The sequence below is a fragment of the Balaenoptera borealis genome (assembly GCF_965194805.1).
Source record: "Balaenoptera borealis genome assembly, chromosome: 6".
Classification (NCBI taxonomy): domain Eukaryota; kingdom Metazoa; phylum Chordata; class Mammalia; order Artiodactyla; family Balaenopteridae; genus Balaenoptera; species Balaenoptera borealis.
In genome coordinates this window covers 31272320-31295886 of record NC_138863.1, presented here as the reverse complement: position 1 = coordinate 31295886, position 23567 = coordinate 31272320, and the positions used below count along the sequence as shown (strand labels likewise).

Below are 23567 nucleotides of genomic sequence, written 5' to 3'. Positions count from 1 at the left end.
TTGGTACTTGAGGTAGGAATTAGTAAATTACTGCAACAATGTAGCTGAGAGGTATTAGGGATTGAGCAATGATTATAGGAATAAAGCATGAAAACATGGAGAAAGATTCAAGGTATTATGAAATGGACTCTGTTAATAATTTGCAAAATGAGAGGCCAAGGAGAAGATAGGATAAAATGTGATGACAGTTTTCAGCCTGGGAAAAGAGGCATATCTGGAATAACGTGAGGTCAGGAATGAGCCAGAAATTAGGAATGAAGGGAAGGCTTTTGCATACACTTCTTGCTAATTAAAGAGAAGCTTAAAGTGCAATCTTATTTTTTTTTAACATCTTTATTGGAGCATAATTGCTTTACAATGCTGTGTTAGTTTCTGCTGCATACTAAGGTGAATCAGCATATATGTATACATATATCCCCATATCTCCTCCTTCTTGCGTCTTCCTCCCACCCTCCCTGTCCCACCCCTCTAGGTGGTCACAAAGCACAGAGCTGATCTTCCTCTGCTGTGTGGCTGCTTCCCACTAGCTATCTATTTTACATTTGGCAGTGTATATATGTCCATGACTCTCTCACTTCGTCCCAGCTTACCATTCTCCCTCCCTGTATCCTCAAGTCCATTCTTTACATCTGGGTCCTGGCCCTAGGTTCATCAGAATCTTTTTTTTCTTTTTAGATTCCATATATGTGTTAGCACATGGTATTTATTTTCTTTCTGACTTACTTCACTCTGTACAACAGACTCTAGGTCCATCCACCTTATTACAAATAACTCAGTTTCGTTTATTTTTATGGCTGAGTAATATTCCATTGTATATATGTACCACATCTTCTTCATCCATTCATCTGTTGATGGACACTTAGGTGGCTTCCATGTCCTGGCTATTGTAAATAGTGCCGCAATGAACATTGTGCTACAAGACCCTTTTTGAATTATGGTTTTCTCAGAGTATATGCCCAGTAGTGGGATTTCTGGGCGATATGATATTTCTATTTTTAGTTTTTTTAAGGAACTCCATACCGTTCTCCATAGTGGCTGTATCAGTTTACATTGCCACCAACAGTGCAAGAGAGTTCCCTTTTCTCCACACCCTCTCCAGCATTTATTGCTTGCAGATGTTTTGATGATGGTCATTCTGACCGGTGTGAGGTGATACCTCATTGTAGTTTTGATTTGAATTTCTCTAATGATTGGCAATGTTGAGCATCCTTTCATGTGTTTCTTGGCAATCTGTATATCTTCTTTGGAGAAATGTCTATTTACGTCTTCTGCCCATTTTTGGATTGGGTTGTTTGTTTTCTTGATATTGAGCTGCATGAGCTGCTTGTATATTTTGGAGATTAATCCTTTGTCAGTTGCTTCACTTGCAAATATTTTCTCCCATTCTGAGGGTTGTCTTTTCGTCTTGTTTATGGTTTCCTTTGCTGTGCAAAAGCTTTTAAGTTTCATTAGGTCCCATTTGTTTACTTTGGTTTTTATTTCCATTTCTCAAGGAGGTCGGTCAAAAAGGATCTTGCTGTAATTTATGTCATAGAGTGTTCTGCCTATGTTTTCCTCTAAAAGTTTTATAGCGTCTGGCCTTACATTTAGGTCTTTAATCCATTTTGAGTTTACTTTTGCGTATGGTGTTAGGGAGTGTTCTAATTTCATTCTTTTACATGTAGCTGTCCAGTTTTCCCAGCACCACTTATTGAGGTGGCTGTCTTTTCTCCACTGTATATTCTTGCCTCCTTTATCAAAGATAAGGTGACCATATGTATGTGGGTTAATCTCTGGGCTTTCTATCCTGTTCCATGGATCTATATTTCTGTTTTTGTGCCAGTACCAGACTGTCTTGATTACTGTAGCTTTGTAGTATAGTCTGAAGTCAAGGAGCCTGATTCCTCCAGCTCCATTTTTCTTTCTCAAGATTGCTTTGGCTAGTCGGGGTCTTCTGCGTTTCCATACAAATTGTGAAATTTTTTGTTCTAGTTCTGTGCAAAATGCCAGTGGTAGTTTGATATGAATTGCACTGAATCTGTAGATTGCTTTGGGTAGTATAGTCATTTTCACAATGTTGACTCTTCCAATCCAAAAACATGGTATATCTCTCCATCTGTTTGTACCATCTTTAATTTCTTTCATCAGTATCTTACAGTCTTCTGTCTCCTTAGGTAGGTTTATTCCTAGGTATTTTATTCTTTTTGTTGCAATGGTAAATGGGAGTGTTTCCTTAATTTCTCTTTCAGATTTTTCATCATTAGTGTATAGGAATGCAAGAGTTTTCTGTGCATTAATTTTGTATCCTGCTACTTTGCCAAATTCACTGATTAGCTCTAGTAGTTTTCAGGTAGCATCTTTAGGATTCTCTATGTATAGTATCATGTCATCTGCAAACAGTGACAGTTTTATTTCTTCTTTTCCAATTTGGATTCCTTTTATTTCTTTTTCTTCTCTGACTGCTGTGGCTAAAACTTCCAAAACTATGTTCAATGATAGTGGTGAGAGTGGGAAACCTTGTCTTGTTCCTGATCTTAGTGGAAATGGTTTCAGTTTTTCACCACTGAGAATGATGTTGGCTGTGGGTTTGTCATATACGGCCTTTATTATCTTGAGCTAGGTCCCCTCTATGCCCACTTTCTGCAGTTTTTATCATAAATCGGTGGTGAACTTTGTGGAAAGCTTTTTCTGCATCTATTGAGATGATCATATGGTTTTTCTTCTTCAATTTGTTAATATGGTATATCACATTGATTGATTTGCATATATTGAAGAATCCTTGCATTCTTGGGATAAACTCCACTTAATCATGGTGTATGATCCTTTTAAAGGGCTGTTGGATTCTGTTTGCTAGTATCCTGTTGAGGATTTTTGCATCTATGTTCATCAGTGATATTGGCCTGTAGTTTTCTTCTTTTGTGACATCTTTGTCTGGTTTTGGAATCTGGGAGATGGTGGCCTTGTAGAATGAGTTTGGGAGTGTTCCTCCCTCTGCTACATCTTGGAAGAGTTTGAGAAGGATAGGTGTTAGCTCTTCTCTAAATGTTTGATATAATTCGCCTGTGAAGCCATATGGTCCTGAGCTTTTGTTTGTTGGAAGATTTTTAATCACTATTTCAATTTCAGTGCTTGTGATTGGTCTGTTTCTATTTTCTATTTCTTCCTGGTTCAGTCTTGGAAGGTTGTGCTTTTCTAAGAATTTGTCCATTTCTTCCAGGTTGTCCATTTTATTAGCATAGAGTTGCTTGTAGTAATCTCTCATGATCCTTTGTATTTCTGCAGTGTCAGTTGTTACTTCTCCTTTTTCATTTCTAAATCTGTTGATTTGAGTCTTCTCCCTTTTTTCTTGATGCATCTTGGCTAATGGTTTATCGATTTTGTTTATTTTCTCAAAGAACCAGCTTTTAGTTTTACTGATCTTTGCTACTGTTTCCTTCATCATTTATTTCTGATCTGATCTTTATGATTTCTTTCCTTCTGCTAACTTTGGGGGGTCTTTTGTTCTTCTTTCTCTAATTGCTTTAGGTGTAAGGTTAGGTTGTTTATTTGAGATGTTTCTTGTTTCTTGAGATAGGATTGTATTGCTATAAACTTCCCTCTTAGAATGTTTTTGTTGTATCCCATAGGTTTTGGGTTGTCGTGTTTTCACTGTCAGTTGTTTCTAGGTATTTTTTGATTTCCTCTTTGATTTCTTCAGTGATCTCTTGGTTATTAAGTAGTGTATTGTTTAGCCTCTATGTGTTTGTATTTTTTACAGTTTTTTTCCCTGTAATTGATATCTAGTCTCATAGCATTGTGGTCAGAAATGATACCTGATACCATTTCAATTTTCTAAAATTTACCAAGGCTTGATTTGTGACCCAAGATATGATCTATCCTGGAGAATACTTCACGAGCACTTGAGAAGAAAGTGTATTCTGTTGTTTTGGGATGGAATGTCCTATAAATATCAGTTAAGTCCATCTTGTCTAATGTGTCATTTAAAGCTTGTGTTTCCTTATTTATTTTCATTTGGGATGATCTGTCCATTGGTGAAAGTGGGGTGTCAAAGTCCCCTACTATTATTGTGTTACTGTCGATTTCCCCTTGTATGGCTGTTAGCATTTGCCTTATGTATGGAGGTGCTCCTATGTTGGGTGCATAAATATTTACAATGGTTATATCTTCTTCTTGGATTGATCCCTTGATCATTATGCAGGGTCCTTCTTTGTCTCTTGTAATAGTCTTTAAGGTCTATTTTGTCTTATATGAGAATTGCTACTCCAGCTTTCTTTTGATTTCCATTTGCATGGAATATCCTTTTCCATCCCCTCACTTTCAGTCTCTATGTGTCCCTAGGTCTGAAGTGGGTCTCTTGTAGACAGCATATATACAGGTCTTGTTTTTGTATCCATTCAGCTGGTCTATGTCTTTCGGTTGGAGCATTTAATCCATTTACATTTAAGGTAACTGTAGACATATATGTTCCTATTACCATTTTCTTAATTGTTTTGGGCTTGTTTTGGTAGGTCTTTTCCTTCTCTTGTGTTTCCTGCCTAGAGAAGTTCCTTTAGCATTTGCTGTAAAGCTGGTTTGGTGGTGCGGAATTCTCTTAACTTTTGCTTGTCTGTAAAGGTTTGAATTTCTCTGTAGAATCTGAATGAGATCCTTGCTGGGTAGAGTAGTCTTGGTTGTAGGTTTTTCCCTTTCATCACTTCTAAATATGTCCTGCCACTCCCTTCTGGCTTGCAGAGTTTCTGCTGAAAGATCAGCTGTTATCATTATGGGGATTCCCTTGTATGTTATTTGTTGTTTTTTCCTTGCTGCTTTTAATATATTTTCTTTGTATTTAATTTTTGATAGTTTGATTAATATGTGTCTTGGCGTGTTTCTCCTTGGATTTATCCTGTATGGGACTCTCTGTGCTTCCTGGACTTGACTATTTCCTTCCCCATGCTAGGGTAGTTTTCAACTATAATCTCTTCAAATATTTTCTTAGACCCTTTCTTTTTCTCTTCTTCTTCTGGGACCCCTATAATTCGAATGTTGGTGTGTTCAATGTTGTCCCAGAGGTGTCTGAGACTGTCCTCAGTTCTTTTCATTCTTTTTTCTTTATTCTGCTCTGCAGTAGTTATTTTCACTATTTTATCTTCCAGGTCACTTATCCTTCTTCTGCCTCAGTTTTTCTGCCATTGATCCCTTCTAGAGAATTGTTAATTTCATTTATTGTGTTGTTCATCATTGTTTGTTTGCTCTTTAGTTCTTCTAGGTCCTTGTGAAACGTTTCTTGTATTTTCTCCATTCTATTTCCAAGATTTTGGATCTTTACTATCGTTACTCTGAATTCTTTTTTCAGGTAGACTGCTTATTTCCTCTTCAATTGTTTGGTCTGGTGGGTTTTTACCTTGCTCCTTCATCTGCTGCATATTACTCTGTCTTCCATTTTGTTTAACTTACTGTGTTTGGGGTCTCCTTTTCACAGGCTGCACGTTTGTAGTTCCTGTTACTTTTGGTGTCTGCACCCACTGGGTGAGGTTGGTTCAGTGGCTTGTGTAGGCATCCTGGCGGAGGGGACTGGTGCCTGTGTTCTGGTGGGTGGGGCTGGATTTTTTGTGTTTTGGTGGGCAGACCTGCGTCTGGTGGTGTGTTTTGAGATGTCTGTGAACTTGGTATGATTTTAGGCAGTCTCTCTGCTAATGGGTGGGGTTGTGTTCCTATCTTGCTAGTTGTTTGGCATGGGGCGTCGAGCACTGGAGCTTGCTGGCCGTTGGGTGGAGCTGGGTCTTAGCATTGAGATGGACATCTCTGGGAGAGCTCTCGCCGATTGGTATTACATGGGGCCAGGAGGTGTCTGGTGGTCCAATGTCCTGAACTCGGCTCTCCCACCTCAGAGGCTCAGGCCTAACATGAGGCCAGAGCACCAAGACCCTGTCAGCCGCACAGCAGTCCTCAGAAGGGGCAATGGGTCACCCTTGTGGATGAACGAGAGTGCACACCAAGCGGTAATCTTATTTTTAAAAAAGAAACATCCAATAGAAACCTCTTGCTTCATTATCTTCTTATGATCAAAGTACATTGAGTAGTACTTCATAAGAGATACATGTAAGACTATTGTAAGATAGTCTTACAATATATTGTAAGACTATTATAGGATATATTGTAAGACTATTTGGAGAACTGCCTCTAAATGTTATTTTTCTTTAAATATAAATGCTTGTGTTAATAATGGGTGAGCAGTTAAGACTTATGCTTATGATTTATGAAGCACTGTGTTTTATCCATTCAGTCATTCACTCCACAAATATGCTGCTATTATGTGCCAAGATCTGTGCTTGGTGTCAGGAATCCTTGGAGGATCCATAGTCTTGTTTGGCAGAATGACAAATAGTTACAATAAACTATAGTATGTGTGATAATGATAATTGCAATAGCAATTAATGTTTATCCAGCCTTTCATTTAGTATGCTGCTAGTGTAACTGCCCATTTTCCATAGGAAAAAAAGAACATTTTAAAGACATTTAATAAATAGTCCACGGTTACATAGGTAGTTTTCAAACTCAGGACTTCAATAAATCCAAAAGTTTTGGAACTAAGGAATGGTTTGATAAATGCTGTGGTTTAAAAAATTTTATCCAGGGTCTTCCCTGGTGGCACAGTGGTTAAGAATCCGCCTGCCAGTGCAGGAGACACGGGTTCAAGTCCTGGTCCGGGAAGATACCACATGCCACGGAGCAACTAAGCCTGTGTGCCACAACTACTGAGCCTGTGCTCTAGAGCCTGAGAGCCACAACTACTGAGCCTGCGTGCCACAACTACTGAGGCCTGTGTGCCTAGAGCCTGTGCTCCGCAACAAGAGAAGCCAGAACAATGAGAAGCCCGTGCACTGCAACTGAGAGCAGCCCCTGCTCGCCGCAACCAGAGAAAGCCCGCGCGCAGCAACAAAAACCCAGTGCAGCCAAAAAATAACAAATAAAAATAAATAAATAAATAAATTTTAAAAAAGAAAAAAAATTTTATCCAGTAGTGGTATGTGGGATCAATGAGAATAAGGAGAGATTGACACTTCAGAGCAGAGTTAGTAGGTTATTACAATAGTCTGACAGAGAGTAACAAAGGCTTGAACAATAGCTAGGGGAATTAAAACATCACAACAGGTTGAAGCCATTTTGAGATGGACTCCGCAGTAATTTACTTAGCTTCTATGCCGTCTGCATGGAAGTGAGTCCAAAGTCCTATGCTTGGGCCAAGCTCTGTGGGGTATCAGACTATCATTGTCTTAGGAGAAAACTGATGATGTAACTCAGCTGTAAGTGGCTTCCTCATTTCCTTCCATTCTTTCTTCCTCATCCCATACCAGCTAGAACCAATGTCCTGCCCTAGAATTTTAATCTCTAAGCTTCCTGCCACTCTGCCCACCTCCACCCCCTGCCCCAGCTTCGCATTCCATGCTGTTAAAATCCTCATCTTTCCCCCATCTGAGAGTCTGCAAGCAATGGAGTTTGCATTCACTCTACTTTCTGATCTTGGCCTCAAACTAATTTCAGATGATTTTTCCTACACTGGTGCTCACCACATCAAGTTTCTTAGCCCTGATTATGCATCATGAAATAAAACACCAAGGAATCAGTGAAGGTGCACACAACAGGTAACACTGGAGTCAAAGGATTTGGAGACAAGAGTGGTGAATGTAGATTGGGTCTCTAGAAGTTAATCGCTCTGAATTGCAACTCCTTAGCCTGCTAAAAGTGATAATAAAACTCATGCAAAAAGTCCCTTGTGATAATCAAATTATACAGATACACGTATGTATTTTCATTAAAGAATAATATTTTTTAAAAGTCCAGTAGTCCATTTCTCTGAATTCCTTGTATCTGGAGAAAGCTGAGCTAATTTGTTCATGCAGCCATAAACCAAACAATTGTTAACTCTATAACAACGTAATACTTAGCCAAGATGTTAGCAAACTTTTCAAAAGGCTAACATTAAAAAAATGAAATTAGGGCTTCCCTGGTGGCACAGTGGTTAAGAATCCGCCTGCCAGTGCAGGGGACACGGGTTCGAGCCCTGGCCCGGGAGGATCCCACATGCTGCGGAGCAGCTGGGCCCGTGCACCACAACTACTGAGCCTGCGCTCTGGAGCCCGCGTGCCTAGAGCCCGTGCTCTGCAACAGGAGAGGCGGCCGCAGTGAGAGGCCCGCGCATCGCGACACCAGAGTGGCCCCCCGCTCAGCACAACTGGAGAAAGCCTGCGCGCGGCAGCGAAGACCCAATGCACCCAAAAATAAATAAATAAAATAAATTTATTTTAAAAAAATGAAATTAAAGGCAAACAGAGTAAGAGTATTACATTCATTATGCCTACCTCCAAAAACAATCTTATCAAGCTTCTAAAAAGACAGTGCCCTGGAGATTTTCTGTACCAAATTTTAAATATTGTGCAGCTCATTAATCAAAGAAACACAATCTAAATAAAGAGTAACTATGTCATATGGCCATAAATTATAAGCTTGAGGAAAATCCACACAGTAAAGCAGCATGATAAAAGGTGATCACACATTTTTTTTTTAAGCTAATTCCATGTAACATGCTTGGCACCTATTAATAACTGGACTGAATGAAAGAAGTATGTCGACTGAATGAATGAATGACCATCAGTCTCAAAAGCATCACCTTTCAGTGCTAAAGCCAACAATCTATTAAACATGAAATTACTTATGCAAATTTTGAAGCAACTTTAAAAATGATGATGATGATAATAATAAAGATGATGATGATGTTGATGATAGTGGTAGCAACAGGACTTACTCTGACTCAGGCACTGTTCAAAGTACTTTACACATGATAACTAATTTTGTCTTCATACTAGCCCTCTGAAGGTTTTAATATTATTTCCATTTTACAGACTAGAAATTAAGGCAAAGATTGATGAGAAACTTGTCTAAGCTCCTAGAAGTAATAAGCAGCAGAGCTGGGATTTGAACCCAGGCAGCAGCTAGGGATGAACTGGAAATTAGCACAGAGCAAAGCAAGTGCCCGTAAACATGACAGCAACTAGCTTTGTATAATAAGTTACTTACATTAAAAACATGAAAAATCCAGGTTGATAGGCCGGATTCATTTTATACACATAGAGTAAAATATTGCAAGATTGTTAAAACACAAGGCACAGTAATATTCAAGGAGCTGACATCAAAGAAAAACACTGCACCACGATGAACGCTGAAATGTTCACTTTAAACTGTTGTTCAAAGAGAAGAAAAAAGCAATTAAGAAATCCAGGTTGCAGAAGAGTTGGAAGCATTGAGGCTCATTTGTATATATGTTTGTCAGGAAGTTCTCATATCATATAAAGAAAATGAGAGAAAAAAGTAATTTAGCAATTAATTTTAGAATTAGGTTTCACTCAAGTATTCTACTTATCTTGATGTTTCCTATAAAATAAAAACTATAATCTAAAAAATACCAAACATTAAATTGACATAAAATATTCTTATTCACATAAATAGAATATACCTCAATGCATCCATAGTTTTCGGCGATGTCAGCTCTGTCTGCACACCATTCATAACTTCTCCATCTTCTAAGTCCTGTGTGGAATTCTGTAGTGAAACAAACCCATAAGCATGTGGATGTTATGCACATAGAATTGAAGATTTGAATAAAAAGTCTCAATGGGAGAGAGTAAATGGTTTTACTCTGGATATATACAGTGTGCTCCAACTTCTTTGAAGACTGGAAACAGGTGTTAATCTTTTCAGTGCTTTCAATGTTCTTTTCTCTTCCGTTTGGTTTCTGAAATACTCAAACGGGCCATTTACACAAGGCAGTATGTTAAGAGCTTTGGAATACATCATTTAGCTTCCTGCTACTCAACCATAAGCTTTTGGGACTGAGTGTTTTAAATCAGCAAGGAAAAGGGGTACCAAAGGGAAGGTGCCATTGACAGGTAGTGATGTATTAGCTTTAATGTACTGTACTTGCTTGCATCCCCCTGGTGACACTAAAAATATAAAGAAAGCAAAATTCATGAAAAAAAAGTTGCCTCGCAAGGTCCCTTCTATCAAAAGTGTGACAGGACTACTGCAGGAAAAGAAATTTGGAGTTCTTACTTTGCCTTAAGACTTTAATTCTGAGGATGATCTTCAGCACAGAGAAACTAAAATTAACCATTTAACTTCTAAAATGGTAAACACTCTTCTACTGCAGAGAGGTAAGAGGGCGAGAGAGGTCCTGCACTCCAGGATGGTGGCAAAGTTGAACTGGGTGTTACATAGAGGAGAGAATGGATTCTAGAAAGCCAGCCTGCTTTAGATTCTCATTTAGTAAGACATTAGCTCTCTGCTAGGCTTTGGAACTGAACTTTTTTTTCTTTTTTTAAACATCTTTATTGGAGTATAACTGCTTTACATCGGTGTGTTAGTTTCTGCTTTATAACAAAATGAATCAGCTATACATATACCTATATCCCCATATCCCCTCCCTCTTGGGTCTCCCTCCCACCCTCCCTATCCCACCCCTCTAGGTGGTCACAAAGCACCAAGCTGATCTCCCTGTGCTATGTGGCTGCTTCCCACTAGCTAGCTATTTTACATTTATTTGGTAGTGTATATATGTCCTTGCCACTCTCTCACTTCGTCCCAACTTACCCTTCCCCCTCCCCGTGTGGACTGAACTTTAACAGAGTAATTCTGCAGACACATCACCCTTCAGAAGCAGAGTCACAGATAGCGCTCATTACAAACTCAAGTTTCACTGAAACAAACTACATGGAGCATTCATGGATCTAAACGTACCATTTCAACCAAAAAATACAATAGATGAGTTAAAAGGCTGGACATAAAGGAATTAGGTTAATATTTTGAAGAAAACAAGACAGGGAGGCACAACTTAAGCAGTGTGTCATTGTGAAGTGATTAAAAAAATGTATTTCATTTTTAGATTGAAGAGCAACATTTCACCTAGGGGTTGGTAGTTTTGGGAAGCACATGATCTACACTAGATTTAAAAAAATTATTCGCTTTTTCGTCTTCATGAGGATAAAGAAAGAAAAAAAAATCCAAAAAGTTAAAGGATGCTTTTTAGTTTAAGGTACCAAATTGAATGTGTTTGAAAGCTTTCAAACATTCACCTTATTATGAAGGGCTTGATGTATGCTTACATTGAAAAGTCACAGGGTTGGGCAGGTTACAAGAATACTTGAAGAGACAATTTAACAAAATATACATACTTGTGACTATTGCACATGACAGAACATTTGATGACAGCATTTATGTCAAAATCAAAATCACTGACTTTCTCATCTCTCTCTCTCACAAGAGGGAGCTCCATGAAGGGTGAGGCCGTATCTAGTCCTCTCTATGTTAAGCACACAACACACAGAATTGATTTAGTGAATGTTAATGAGTAAATAAGCTGAATGGCATTCTATTAGCTTCCTAATACTGTGCAATAAATTCAAAATTAAATGGCTACAAAACATTATCTCCCATAGTTTCTGTGAGAGATTTAGAAGTGGCTTGGCTGGGCAGTTGTGGGGTAGAATCTCATAAGGTTGCAGTCAAGGTGTCAGCAGGGCTGCAGCTGCAATCGTCTAAAGGCTTGACTGGAGCTTTAAGATCCACTACTTTTTCTCTTATAAAAGCTTCATTAAGATATGCTTTATATAACATTAAATTCACCCTTTGAAAAAGTACAGTTCAGTCCTTTTTAACTTACTCACAGAGTTTTGCAACCATCACCATTATGTAATTTTAGAACAATTTCAAAACCCCACAAAGAAACCCCATACTCATTAGCCAGCACTCCCCATGCTTTCTGCTTCCCACAGCCCATGGCAATCATTTACTTTCTGTCACTAAGGATTTTTTTTTAATAAAATTTGTTTGTTTGTTTGTTTGTTTTTGGCTAGGTTGGTTCTTCGTTGCTGCACGCAGGCTTTCTCTAGTTGCTCTTCGTTGTGGTGTGCGGGCTTCTCACTGCAGTGGCTTCTCTTGTTGCAGTGCACGGGCTCTAGGCTCAGTAGTTGTGGCTTGCGGGCTCTAGAGTGCAGGCTCAGTACCTGTGGCGTGAGGGATTAGTTGCTCCACGGCATGTGGGATCTTCCCGGACTAGGGCTCGAACCCATGTCCCCTTCATTGGCAGGAGGATTCTTAACCACTGCGCCACCAGGGAAGCCCTGTCGATAAGGATTTACCTATTCTGAACATTTTATATAAACAGAATCATAAGATATGTGGCTTCTATCACTTAACATGATGTTCTTAAGACCCTCCCATGTTGTGGCATGTATCAGTATTTCATTCCATTTTTTGGTCAAATAATATTCCACTGTATGGCTGTACCACATTCTGTTTACCCATGCATCACTCCATGGGCATTTGGGTTGTTTCCACTTTTGCTTATGATTATGAATTATGCTGCCACGAATATTTGAAATAGTGTTCAATTGTGAAATAATGCTAAGAATGAGAAATTCTTGCATGGACAGATGTTTTTCATTTCTCTCAGGTATATACCTAGGAGTGGAATTCTTGGGTCATATCATAACACTGTGTTTAACATTTTGAGGGACTGCTATAGTATTTCCAAAACATCTGCACAATTTTGCATTCCCATCAGTAATATATGAGGGTTCCAATTTCTCAAAATCCTCACCAACACTTGTTATTTTCCTGTTTTTAAAAACAATTTAGTCATCATAGTGGGTGTAAAGTGGTTTTTGTTTTGCACATACCTAATGACTAATGATTTGCATTTCCCTAATGATTAATGATGCTGAGCAACTTGTCATGAGACTGTTGGACATTTGTATATCTTCTTTGAAGAAATGCCTAATTATTTGTATTTTTATTATTGAGCTGTAAGAGCTTCCTAAACATTCCATATACAAATTCCTTAGGTACACGATTTCCAAATTTTCTCCCATTCTATGGTCTGTGTTTTCACTTTCTTGATGGGCCCTTTGAAGCACAAAAGTTTCTAATTTTAATGAAGTTCTATTTATTTTTTCTTTAGTTCCTTGCGTTTTGGTGTCGTATCTAAGAAATACTGCCTAACACAAGGTCACAAGGATTTACCCTATATTTTTTCCTAAGTGTTTTATAGTGTTAGCTCTTACATTTAGGCCTATTACCATTTCTAGTTAAGTTTTGTACACTGTGTGAGGTAGGGGGTCCAACTTCATTCTTCACATGTGGATATTTAGTTGTGCCAGCACCATCTGTTGAAAAGACTATTCTTTCTGCGTTGAGTTGTATTAACACCCTTACCAAAACTCAACTGACCAAAAATGCAAGGGTTTATTTCTGGACTCTCAATTTTATTCTATTGATCTATATTTGTATCCTTTTGCCAGTACTTCACAGTCTTGATTACTATAGCTTTGTACTAAGTTTTGGAATCAGGAAGTAAGAATTCTCCAATTATTTGTTTAAGTTTGTTCTGACTATTCTGGGTTCTTTGCACTTTCATATGAAGTTTAGAATCTGAGCATCAGTTTTTGCAAAAACGCTAGCTGGATTTTGATAAGGATCACATTGAATCTGTAGCTTAATTTAGAGAGTATTACCATCTTAACAAAATAAGTCTAGTCTATGAACAGTTAACAGTGGCAGTTATTAAAATAAATATTCTTTTTTGGCTTTGTAATTCTATATGGACATATATCCTCGGAATGTCAAAGAAAAAACTGGGATGTTTGTTATAAGGTTTTAACTGTATTTTTGACTCTGCTCCCTACTCCAACTGTAATTTTCTTGTTGATCCCATGCCAAGGTAAGAAAATAACATATTTTCTGGTTCAAATCAACATTCCGCAAGGTTCAAAGGACTTTTTTTCTAGTTCTGGTTAGATAGTAAGTAAAGGTTTTATTTATGTCAACAAAGTACTTAATGTTCCCAGTATATGAAAATGTCAATTAGAATTTGAAAGCAATACTGGCCCAACTGCAATGTGATAATCTGCTCAAGGGTAATTCTGAACTGACTACAGTTATATAGCAATCATGTCAATCACTACAGACTTAAAGAAAAAACACACACTCACAGACTTATGTGTCTAAGACAAAAGTCCTACTATTTTAAAAGCTGCATCAAAAACTCTGCTTGCCACAGCTATCAAAACGGGTAGTAACTATAGTTTATCATCTCAACTAATGGGCAGTGTTTGTCACTTGCCAAAATCATTTCTATATATTGCAGTAAAAGAATTCTTTGATATTCTCTAGAGATGGGGCAGGCAGACAGATGCTTAGGACATCCTACAAGGACACAAAGCCAATTCCCAATTGACTACAACAATACTGTAGCAGTGCAGTGCTTCAAGACTTAGACAAAAGCAGCTTATTTCTTGACAGGGTCCATAAAGATCACTTTTTCCAAAAATTACCAAATAAATGACATGCAATAATTTAAGATCACTTAGGCTTTTCCTTCACTAAATAACAGGATGAAATGAAGAGTCACAAAATCACACAAAGCTAAAAATAAAAATTACATGTTTTTTCTCATAGCTTATTTGAATAACTTTGAGCCAAATCTGTAAAATCATGACTTTTAAATTTGGAAATAAAGGGGCAAAAATCATCTCATTATGAAGAGCTAGGGTATAAACAACAGGTGCTGAACAGTCACTATATTTCTTCAGTTTAGATTTGAGAAATATTAATTACGTGATTTCAAATCCTCAAATTTGTCTCCAGAAAACACTATGGTTTGGCAAGCTCTATGCTTAATCTTATTGGCAAAATTATTATAATTTCTATTTTTAATGTTAACTTAAAATAGATCTGATCGGTTGCATAGAATACAAGGGTATAAAGCTATGTTGAAATTTACTTTGTTTCTTCCTTTTGCTCACATTACAATACTTTGCTCCCTAATAAAGTTCAGCAGGAGGTCGTGTCTTGCCAGCCAGGCAGAGACCTTTAAGAAGCTTGTCCTTTACCTCTTTGATTATCAGAGCAGGGAACGTATCATATGTGGCTCTCACAACAGACAAGTTTAATTACTACAATTTTTAAAACGTGAACATTTTTAGCAACACATTCAGGATCATGGGAGCATTTCTGACAGCCAGAATGAGTTGGATTTAAACATCACCGTGCTATTTTTAGCTTTAAAATCAACCCTTACATAAATCGTCCCAAACCAATTAGCGGCAGCTGGAAAGTAAAGGTGTTCACATTTAGTTAGCACCAGCGCTCACGACGGCAAGTGTTCACAGGCTGCGTGGAAGGGGCCAAGTACCAGGCAGGGCAGCCCTCTCTCTCCAGTGTGATCCTGGTGTTGGCACCAGGCTATCGTTTCAGCGTTCACTGTGGGTATAAGTCACCGACTTCGTACGGGAAAGTGTATTCATGACGTAGCCTCATTAAGTTACACCTCTCCAAGTAAACTTAACACTCATGATAAAACTTTTTGGAAGAAAACGTTACCCACATTCTCATCACTATTCCCTAGTCATGCACAGCTATAAAACAATATTAAAAACAGCTTTACTGCTCAGTTTTTCATCTCTCAGACAAGAACTGAAATAGATGTTATCCGTAGATGGCTCGCTTTGACTTACAGGTGAAGATATATGGCCTTGATTCCCCACCACAATGCATTTTAGCCACATTTGAAACCACTTGCCTACAAAATTTTAATTGCAATTGAGTTATGTTTCCAAAACTCAGGTGTATTTTATAACAAGATTTGCATTCTGAAAAGCCAACTGCAAGTTTCCTTTGAAATTGCATATGAATGTTAGAATGAGAGTAATAGAAAAATTATACCGAGAAGACTTGAATGCTAGGTTATGTGCCTGGTGCTCATACATAAACATCATGTAAATTATAAAATTAAAATTCTGGGCATAATTTCAGAATATGTTTTGACTTTTTAGAACAAGAATATCTGTACTAAAATAAAAACAAGTTGTATCTGATACGCACACATGAGATGAACATCCATTTTGGTAGTCAAGCACTGTTATTCAAGCTTGACCTAATATATTTTCTTCATGCCTTGGGCAATGCCGTGCCATGGGAAATATCTCAGTTGGTGTCACAGATCCTACCCCAAAACGTTTCAGTCCTAGCAATTTAACACGTCCATAATTTATTTTATATAGATGATATGTTTATTCATTTTATATATATATATATATAAAACAAATGTAAATATTATCTATATAAAATGTATATTAGGTTGTATTGGGTTGGCCAAAAAGTGCCTTTAGTTTTTAAGTAAAAAGACATTTTTCATTTTCACCAAGAACTTTATTGAACAACGTATCCACCCTTTTGTTCCACTACCTTCTGCCATTTTTCAGGCAACTTCATAATTCCATCTTCCCAAAACTTGGTATCTTTTTGAGCAAAGAACTGTTCCAAGTGCCTTTTACAGTCTTCCAGGGATTTGAAATTTCTTCCGTTAAGAGAATTTTGTAAAGACTGAAATAAATGGAAATCCAAAGGTGCAGTGTCTGGTGAATACAGCAGATGAATCAGAACTTCCCAGCCAAGCTGTAACAGTTTTTGCCTGGTCATCAGAGAAACATGTGGTCTTTCTTGTGTTATCCTGATGGAAGATTATGCATTTTCTGTTGACTAATTCTGGACGTTTTTCGTCGAGTGCTGCTTTCAGTTGGGCTAACTGGGAGCAGTACCTGTTGGAATTAATCATTTGCTTTTCCAGAAGGAGCTCATAATAGAGGACTCCCTTCCATTCCCACCATATACACAACATCACCTTCTTTGGATGAAGACCGGCCTTTGGAGTGTTTGGTGGTGGTTCATTTCACTTGCCCCACGATCTCTTCTATTCCACATTACTGTACAGTATCCACTTTTCATTGCCCATCACAATTTGTTTTACAAATGGAACGTTTTCATTACATTTAAGTAGAGAATTGCATGCGGAAATATGGTCTAGAAGGTTTTTTTTGCTTAACTTATATGGAAACCAAACATCAAAGCAATGAACATAGCCAAGCTGGTGCAAATGATTTTCAAGGCTTGATTTGGATATTTTGACTATATCGGCTATCTCCCACATGATATAACGTTGATTGCTCTCAATTAATGTCTCGATTTGATCGCTCTCAACTTAAACTGGTCTACCCGACCATGGAGCATTGTTCAGCTAGAAATCTCCAGCACAAAACTTCGCAAACCACTTTGATACGTCTGAGCAGTCATAGCACCTTCTCCATACACCGCACAAATCTTTTTTTGCATGTCGGTTGCATTTTTACCTTTCTTGAAATAATAAAGCGTAATATGCCCAAAATGTTGTTTTTCTTCCATCTTCAATATTAAAATGGCTGCACAAAAATTCACCAATTTTGATATGTCTTTTTTTAACTACATGCTAATATGACAGCTGTCACATACAATCTAACAAAACTGTTTTGAATGAAATTAAAGACAACTAAGTGCTACTAGAGCCATCTTATGGAAAAAGCCAAACAAACCTTCTGGCCAACCCAATATATCCATATATCTAGAAATTGGCACTGCCTTATAATAAATAGTGCAGATCCTCAGATATCCTGAACAATACTAAGCAAGCCCTAGAAAGAAAGGTGCTGACAAGCTAATCTAGTCCACTCATTTTATAGCTAAGGAAACTGAGACACAGAAGGGTGAGGTGACAAGTCTTTTAAATTATTGTGATAGTGACAAAGCCAGAATCCAAGATTCTTGATCCTCAATTCAGAGCTCTTTCTGTGTACCATGGTAAATAGTTGCTCACTTAATGAATGCTGATCTTATGCTGATCACTTTATGGATTCTTTTTTCTTTCAATGACAGTAACAAAAACTCGAATGATGTCTTGGATATACTTTACCCATCTTTCAAAGATCTCACAACATTTCACAGACAACTAGATACATATTCATGACAATCCTAAACAATTTCTAGGCATGCATATTCCAATTTTATATATGGACCTATTCAAGTTAAAAAAAAAAAAAAAAGCTTAATGCCTTGTTCAAGGTGAAACTAAGGGACAAAGAAAGAACCAAGGAGCCATGTGTCCTAAGATTGAGGTTTGTATGCAAGCATGTTAAACATATTTACCTTGTGATGTCTCTTAGCTGCTGATTTTAGACAAATGGTGAGAGCAAGAAATATTACATTGTGAAGCATTAAAAAGGATTTATATGAAAAACTATCAAGTATGTCATTATTCTGGAGATTGAGCTCTAATAATTTTACGTTTATTTATTTATTTATTTTAACATCTTCTTTGGAGTATAATTGCTTTAAATCGTGTGTTAGTTTCTGCTTTATAACAAAGTGAATCAGTTACACATATACATATGTTCCCATATCTCTTCCCTCTTGCATCTCCCTCCCTCCCACCCTCCCTATCCCACCCCTCTAGGTGGTCACAAAGCATCGAGCTGATCTCCCTGCGCTATGCAGCTGCTTCCCACTAGCTATCTATTTTACGTTTGGTAGTGTATATATGTCCATGTCACTCTCTCACTTTGTCCCAGCTTGCCCTTCCCCCTCCCCGTATCCTCAAGTCTATTCTCTAGTAGGTCTGTGTCTTTATTCCCATCTTGCCACTAAGTTCTTCATGACCTTTTTTTTTTTTTTTAGATTCCATATATATGTGTTAGCATACGGTATTTGTTTTTCTCTTTCTGACTTGCTTCACTCTGTATGACAGAATCTAGGTCATCTACCTCGCTACAAATAACTCAATTTTGTTTCTTTTATGGCTGAGTAATATTCCATTGTACATATGTGCCACATCTTCTTTATCCATTCATCTGTCGATGGACACTTAGGTTGCTTCCATGTCCTGGCTATTGTAAATAGAGCTGCAATGAACATTTTGGTATGTGACTCTTTTTGAACTATGGTTTTCTCAGGGTATATGCCCAGTAGTGGGATTGCTGGGTCGTATGGTAGTTCTATTTTTAGTTTTTTAAGGAACCGCCATACTGTTCCCCATAGTGGCTGTATCAATTTACATTCCCATCAACAGGGCAAGAGAGTTCCCTTTTCTCCACACCCTCTCCAGCATTTATTGTTTGTAGATTTTTTGATGATGGCCATTCTGACCAGTATGAGAAGAAATCTCATTGTAGTTTTTTTTTTTTCCCCCAAGGTAACAGTTTTTTTTTTAAATTGCAAACATGTCTATAAACCTAATAAATATGTCTTTTCTTCTTTTTTTTTATACAGCAGGTTATTAGTCATCAATTTTATACACATCAGTGAGTACATGTCAACCATTGTAGTTTTGATTTGCATTTCTTTAATGATTAATGATGTTGAGCATTCTTTCATGTGTTTGTAGGCAATCTGTATATCTTCTTTGGAGAAATGTCTATCTAGGTCTTCTGCCCATTTTTGGATTGGGTTGTTTGTTTTGTTGATATTGAGCTTCATGAGCTGCTTGTTGATTTTGGAAATTAATCCTTTGTCAGTTGCTTCACTTGCAAATATTTTCTCCCATTCTGAGGGTTGTCTTTTCGTCTTCTTTATGGTTTCCTTTGCTGTGCAAAAGCTTTTAAATTTCATTAGGTCCCATTTGTTTATTTTTGTTTTTATTTCCATTTCTCAAGGAGGTCGGTCAAAAAGGATCTTGCTGTGATTTATGTCATAGAGTGTTCTGCCTATGTTTTCCTCTAAGAGTTTTATAGTGTCTGGCCTTACATTTAGGTCTTTAATCCATTTTGAGTTTACTTTTGTGTATGGTGTTAGACAGTGTTCTAATTTCATTCTTTTTCATGTAGCTGTCCAGTTTTCCCAGCACCATTTATTGAGGTGGCTGTCTTTCCTCCACTGTATATTCTTGCCTCCTTTATCAAAAATAAGGTGACCATATGTATGTGGGTTTATCTCTGGGCTTTCTATCCTGTTCCATGGATCTATATTTCTGTTTTTGTGCCAGTACCATACTGTCTTGATTACTGTAGCTTTGTAGTACAGTCTGAAGTCAAGTAGCCTGATTCCTCCAGCTCCATTTTTCTTTCTCAAGATTGCTTTGGCTATTCCAGGTCTTCTGCGTTTCCATACAAATTGTGAAATTTTTTGTTCTAGTTCTGTGAAAAATGCCAGTGGTAGTTTGATATGAATTGCATTGAATCTGTAGATTGCTTTGGGTAGTAGAGTCATTTTCACAATGTCGATTCTTCCAATCTAAGAACATGGTATATCTCTCCATCTATTTCTATCGTCTTTAATTTCTTTCATCAGTGTCTTATAATTTTGTGAATACAGGTCTTTTCTCTCCTTAGGTAGGTTTATTCCTAGGTATTTTATTCTGTTTTTTGCAGTGGTAAATGGGAGTGTTTCCTTAATTTCTCTTTCAGATTTTTCATCATTAGTGTATAGGAATGCAAGAGTTTTCTGTGCATTAATTTTGTATCCTGCTACTTTACCAAATTCACTGATTAGCTCCAGTAGTTTTCTGGTAGCATCTTTAGGATTCTCTAGGTATAGTATCATGTCATCTGCAAACAGTGACAGCTTTCCTTCTTCTTTTCTGATTTGGATTCCTTTTATTTCTTTTTCTTCTCTGATTGCTGTGGCTAAAACTTCCAAAACTATGTTGAATAATAGTGGTGAGAGTGGGAAACCTTGTCTTGTTCCTGATCTTAGTGGAAATGGTTTCAGTTTTTCACGATTGAGGATGATGTTGGCTGTGGGTTTGTCATATATGGCCTTTATTATGTTGAGGAAAGTTCCCCTATGCCTACTTTCTGGAGGGTTTTTATCATAAATGGGTGTTGAATTTTGTTGAAAGCTTTCTCTGCATCTATTGAGATGATCATATGGTTTTTCTCCTTCAATTTTTTAATATGGTGTATCACATTGATTGATTTGCATATATTGAAGAATCCTTGCATTCCTGGGATAAAACCCACTTGATCATGGTGTACGATCCTTTTAATGTGCGTCTGGATTCTGTTTGCTAGTATCCTGTTGAGGATTTTTGCATCTATGTTCATCAGTGATATTGGCCTGTAGTTTTCTTCTTTTGTGACATCTTTGTCTGGTTTTGGTATCAGGGTGATGGTGGCCTCGTAGAATGAGTTTGGGAGTTTTCCTCCCTCTGCTATGTTTTGGAAGAGTTTGAGAAGGATAGGCGTTAGCTCTTCTCTAAATGTTTGATATAATTTGCCTGTGAAGCCATCTGGTCCTGGGCTTTTGTTTGCTGGAAGATTTTTAATCACAGTTTCAATTTCATTGCTTGTGATTCATCTGTTCATATTTTCTATTTCTTCCTGGTTCAGTCTTGGAAGGTTGTGCATTTCTAAGAATTTCTCCATTTCTTCCAGGTTGTCCATTTTATTGGCATACAGTTGCTTATAGTAATCTCTCATAATCCTTTGTATTTCTGCAGTGTCAGTTGTTACTTCTCCTTTTTCATTTCTAATTCTACTGATTTGAGTCTTCTCCCTTTTTTCTTGATGAGTCTGCCTAATGGTTTATCAGTTTTACTTCCTCAAACAACCAGCTTTTAGTTTTATTGATCTTTGCTATTTTTTCCTTCATTTATTTCTGATCTGATCTTTATGATTTCTTTCCTTCTGCTAACTCTGGGGTTTTTTTGTTCTTCTTTCTCTAATTGCTTTAGGTGTAAGGTTAGGTTGTTTATTTGAGATGTTTCTTGTTTCTTAAGGTAGGGTTGTATTGCTATAAACTTCCCTCTTAGAACTGCTTTTGCTGCACTCCCTTAGGTTTTGGGTCAATGTATTTTCATTGCCATTTGTTTCTAAGTATTTTTTGATTTCCTCTTTGATTTCTTCAGTGATCTCTTGGTTACTAAGTAGTGTACTGTTTAGCCTCTATGTGTTTTTTTTTTTTTTACAGATTTTTTCCCTGTAATTGATATCTAGCCTCAGAGCACTGTGGTCGAAAAAGACACTTGATACGATTTCAATTTTCTTAAATTTACCAAGGCTTGTTTTGTGACCCTTCAAGATATGATCTATCCTGGAGAATGTTCCATGAGCACTTGAGAAGAATGTGTATTCTGTTGTTTTGGGATGGAATGTGCTATAAATATCAATTAAGTCCATCTTGTTTAATGTATCATTTAAAGCTTGTGTTTCCTTATTTATTTTCATTTTGGATGATCTGTCCATTGGTGAAAGTGGGGTGTTAAAGTCCCCTACTATGATTGTGTTATTGTCAAATTCCCCTTGTATGGCTGTTAGTATTTGCTTTATATATTGAGGTGCTCCTATGTTGGGTGCATAAATATTTACAATTGTTATATCTTCTTCTTGGATTGATCTGTTGTTCATTATGTAGTTTCCTTCTTTGTCTCTTGTAATAGTCTTTGTTTTAAAGTCTATTCTGTGTGATATGAGAATTGCTATTCCAGCTTTCTTTTGATTTCCATTTGCATGGAATATCTTTTTCAATCCTCTAACTTTCAGTCTGTATGTTTTCCTGGGTCTGAAGTGGGTCTCTTGTAGACAGCATATATATGGGTCTCGTTTTGGTATCCATTCAGCCAGTCTATGTCTTTTGGTTGGAGCATTTAATCCATTTACATTTAAGGTAATTATCGATATGTATGTTCCTGTTACCATTTTCTTAATTGTTTTGGGTTTGTTATTGTAGGTCTTTTCCTTCTCTGTGTTTCCTGCCTAGAGAAGTTCCTTTAGCATTTGTTGTAAAGCTGGTTTGGCGGTGCTGAATTCTCTTAGCTTTTGCTTATCTGTAAAGGTTTTAATTTCTCCGTCAAATCTGAATGGGATCCTTGCTGGGTAGAGTAATCTTGGTTGTAGGTTTTTCTCCTTCATCACTTTAAATATGTCCTGCCACTCCCTTCTGGCTTGCAGAGTTTCTGCTGAAAGATCAGCTGTTAACCTTATGGGGGTTCCCTTGTGTGTTATTTGTTGTTTTTCCCTTGCTGCTTTTAATATTTTTTCTTTGCATTTAATTTTTGATAGTTTGATTAATATGTGTCTTAGCATGTTTCTCCTTGGATTTATCCTGTATGGGACTCTCTGTGCTTCCTGGACTTGATTAACTATTTCCTTTCCCATATTAGGGAAGTTTTCAACTATAATTTCTTCAAATACTTTCTCAGTCCCTTTCTTTTTCTCTTCTTCTTCTGGGACCCCTATAATTCGAATGTTGGTGCATTTTATGTTGTCCCAGAGGTCTCTGAGACTGTCCTCAGTTCTTTTCATTCTTTTTTCTTTATTCTGCTCTGCAGTAGTTATTTCTACTATTTTATCTTCCAGGTCACTTACCCGTTCTTCTGCCTCAGTTATTCTGCTATTGATCCCTTCTAGAGAATTCTTAATTTCATTTATTGTGTTGTTCATCACTGTTTGTTTGCTCTTTAGTTCTTCTAGGTCCTTGTGAAAAGTTTCTTGTATTTTCTCCATTCTATTTCCAAGACTTTGGATTATCTTTACTATCATTATTCTGAATTCTTTTTCAGGTAGACGTCCTATTTCCTCTTCATTTGTTTGGTCTGGTGGGTTTTTGCCTTGCTCCTTCATCTGCTGTGTGTTTCTCTGTCTTCTCGTTTCACTTAACTTACTGTTTTTGGGGTCTCCTTTTCGCAGGCTGCAGGTTCGTAGTTTCCGTTGTTTTTGGTATCTGTCCCCAGTGGCTAAGGTTGGTTCAGTGGG

General features: G+C 37.4%; 1 protein-coding gene across 3 annotated transcripts in view; it reads right to left on the bottom strand.

Annotated features, from left to right (window-relative positions):
• The window catches only part of PARD3B (par-3 family cell polarity regulator beta), a 1037301-nt gene that overhangs the window by 503662 nt on the left and 510072 nt on the right, over positions 1-23567 (bottom strand). For all 3 annotated transcript variants that reach the window (XM_082397042.1, XM_082397040.1, XM_082397041.1), the window contains one exon: positions 9473-9558. In XM_082397042.1, the coding sequence (XP_082253168.1) occupies positions 9473-9558 (86 nt within the window). The remainder of the gene's footprint in view (positions 1-9472; positions 9559-23567) is intronic.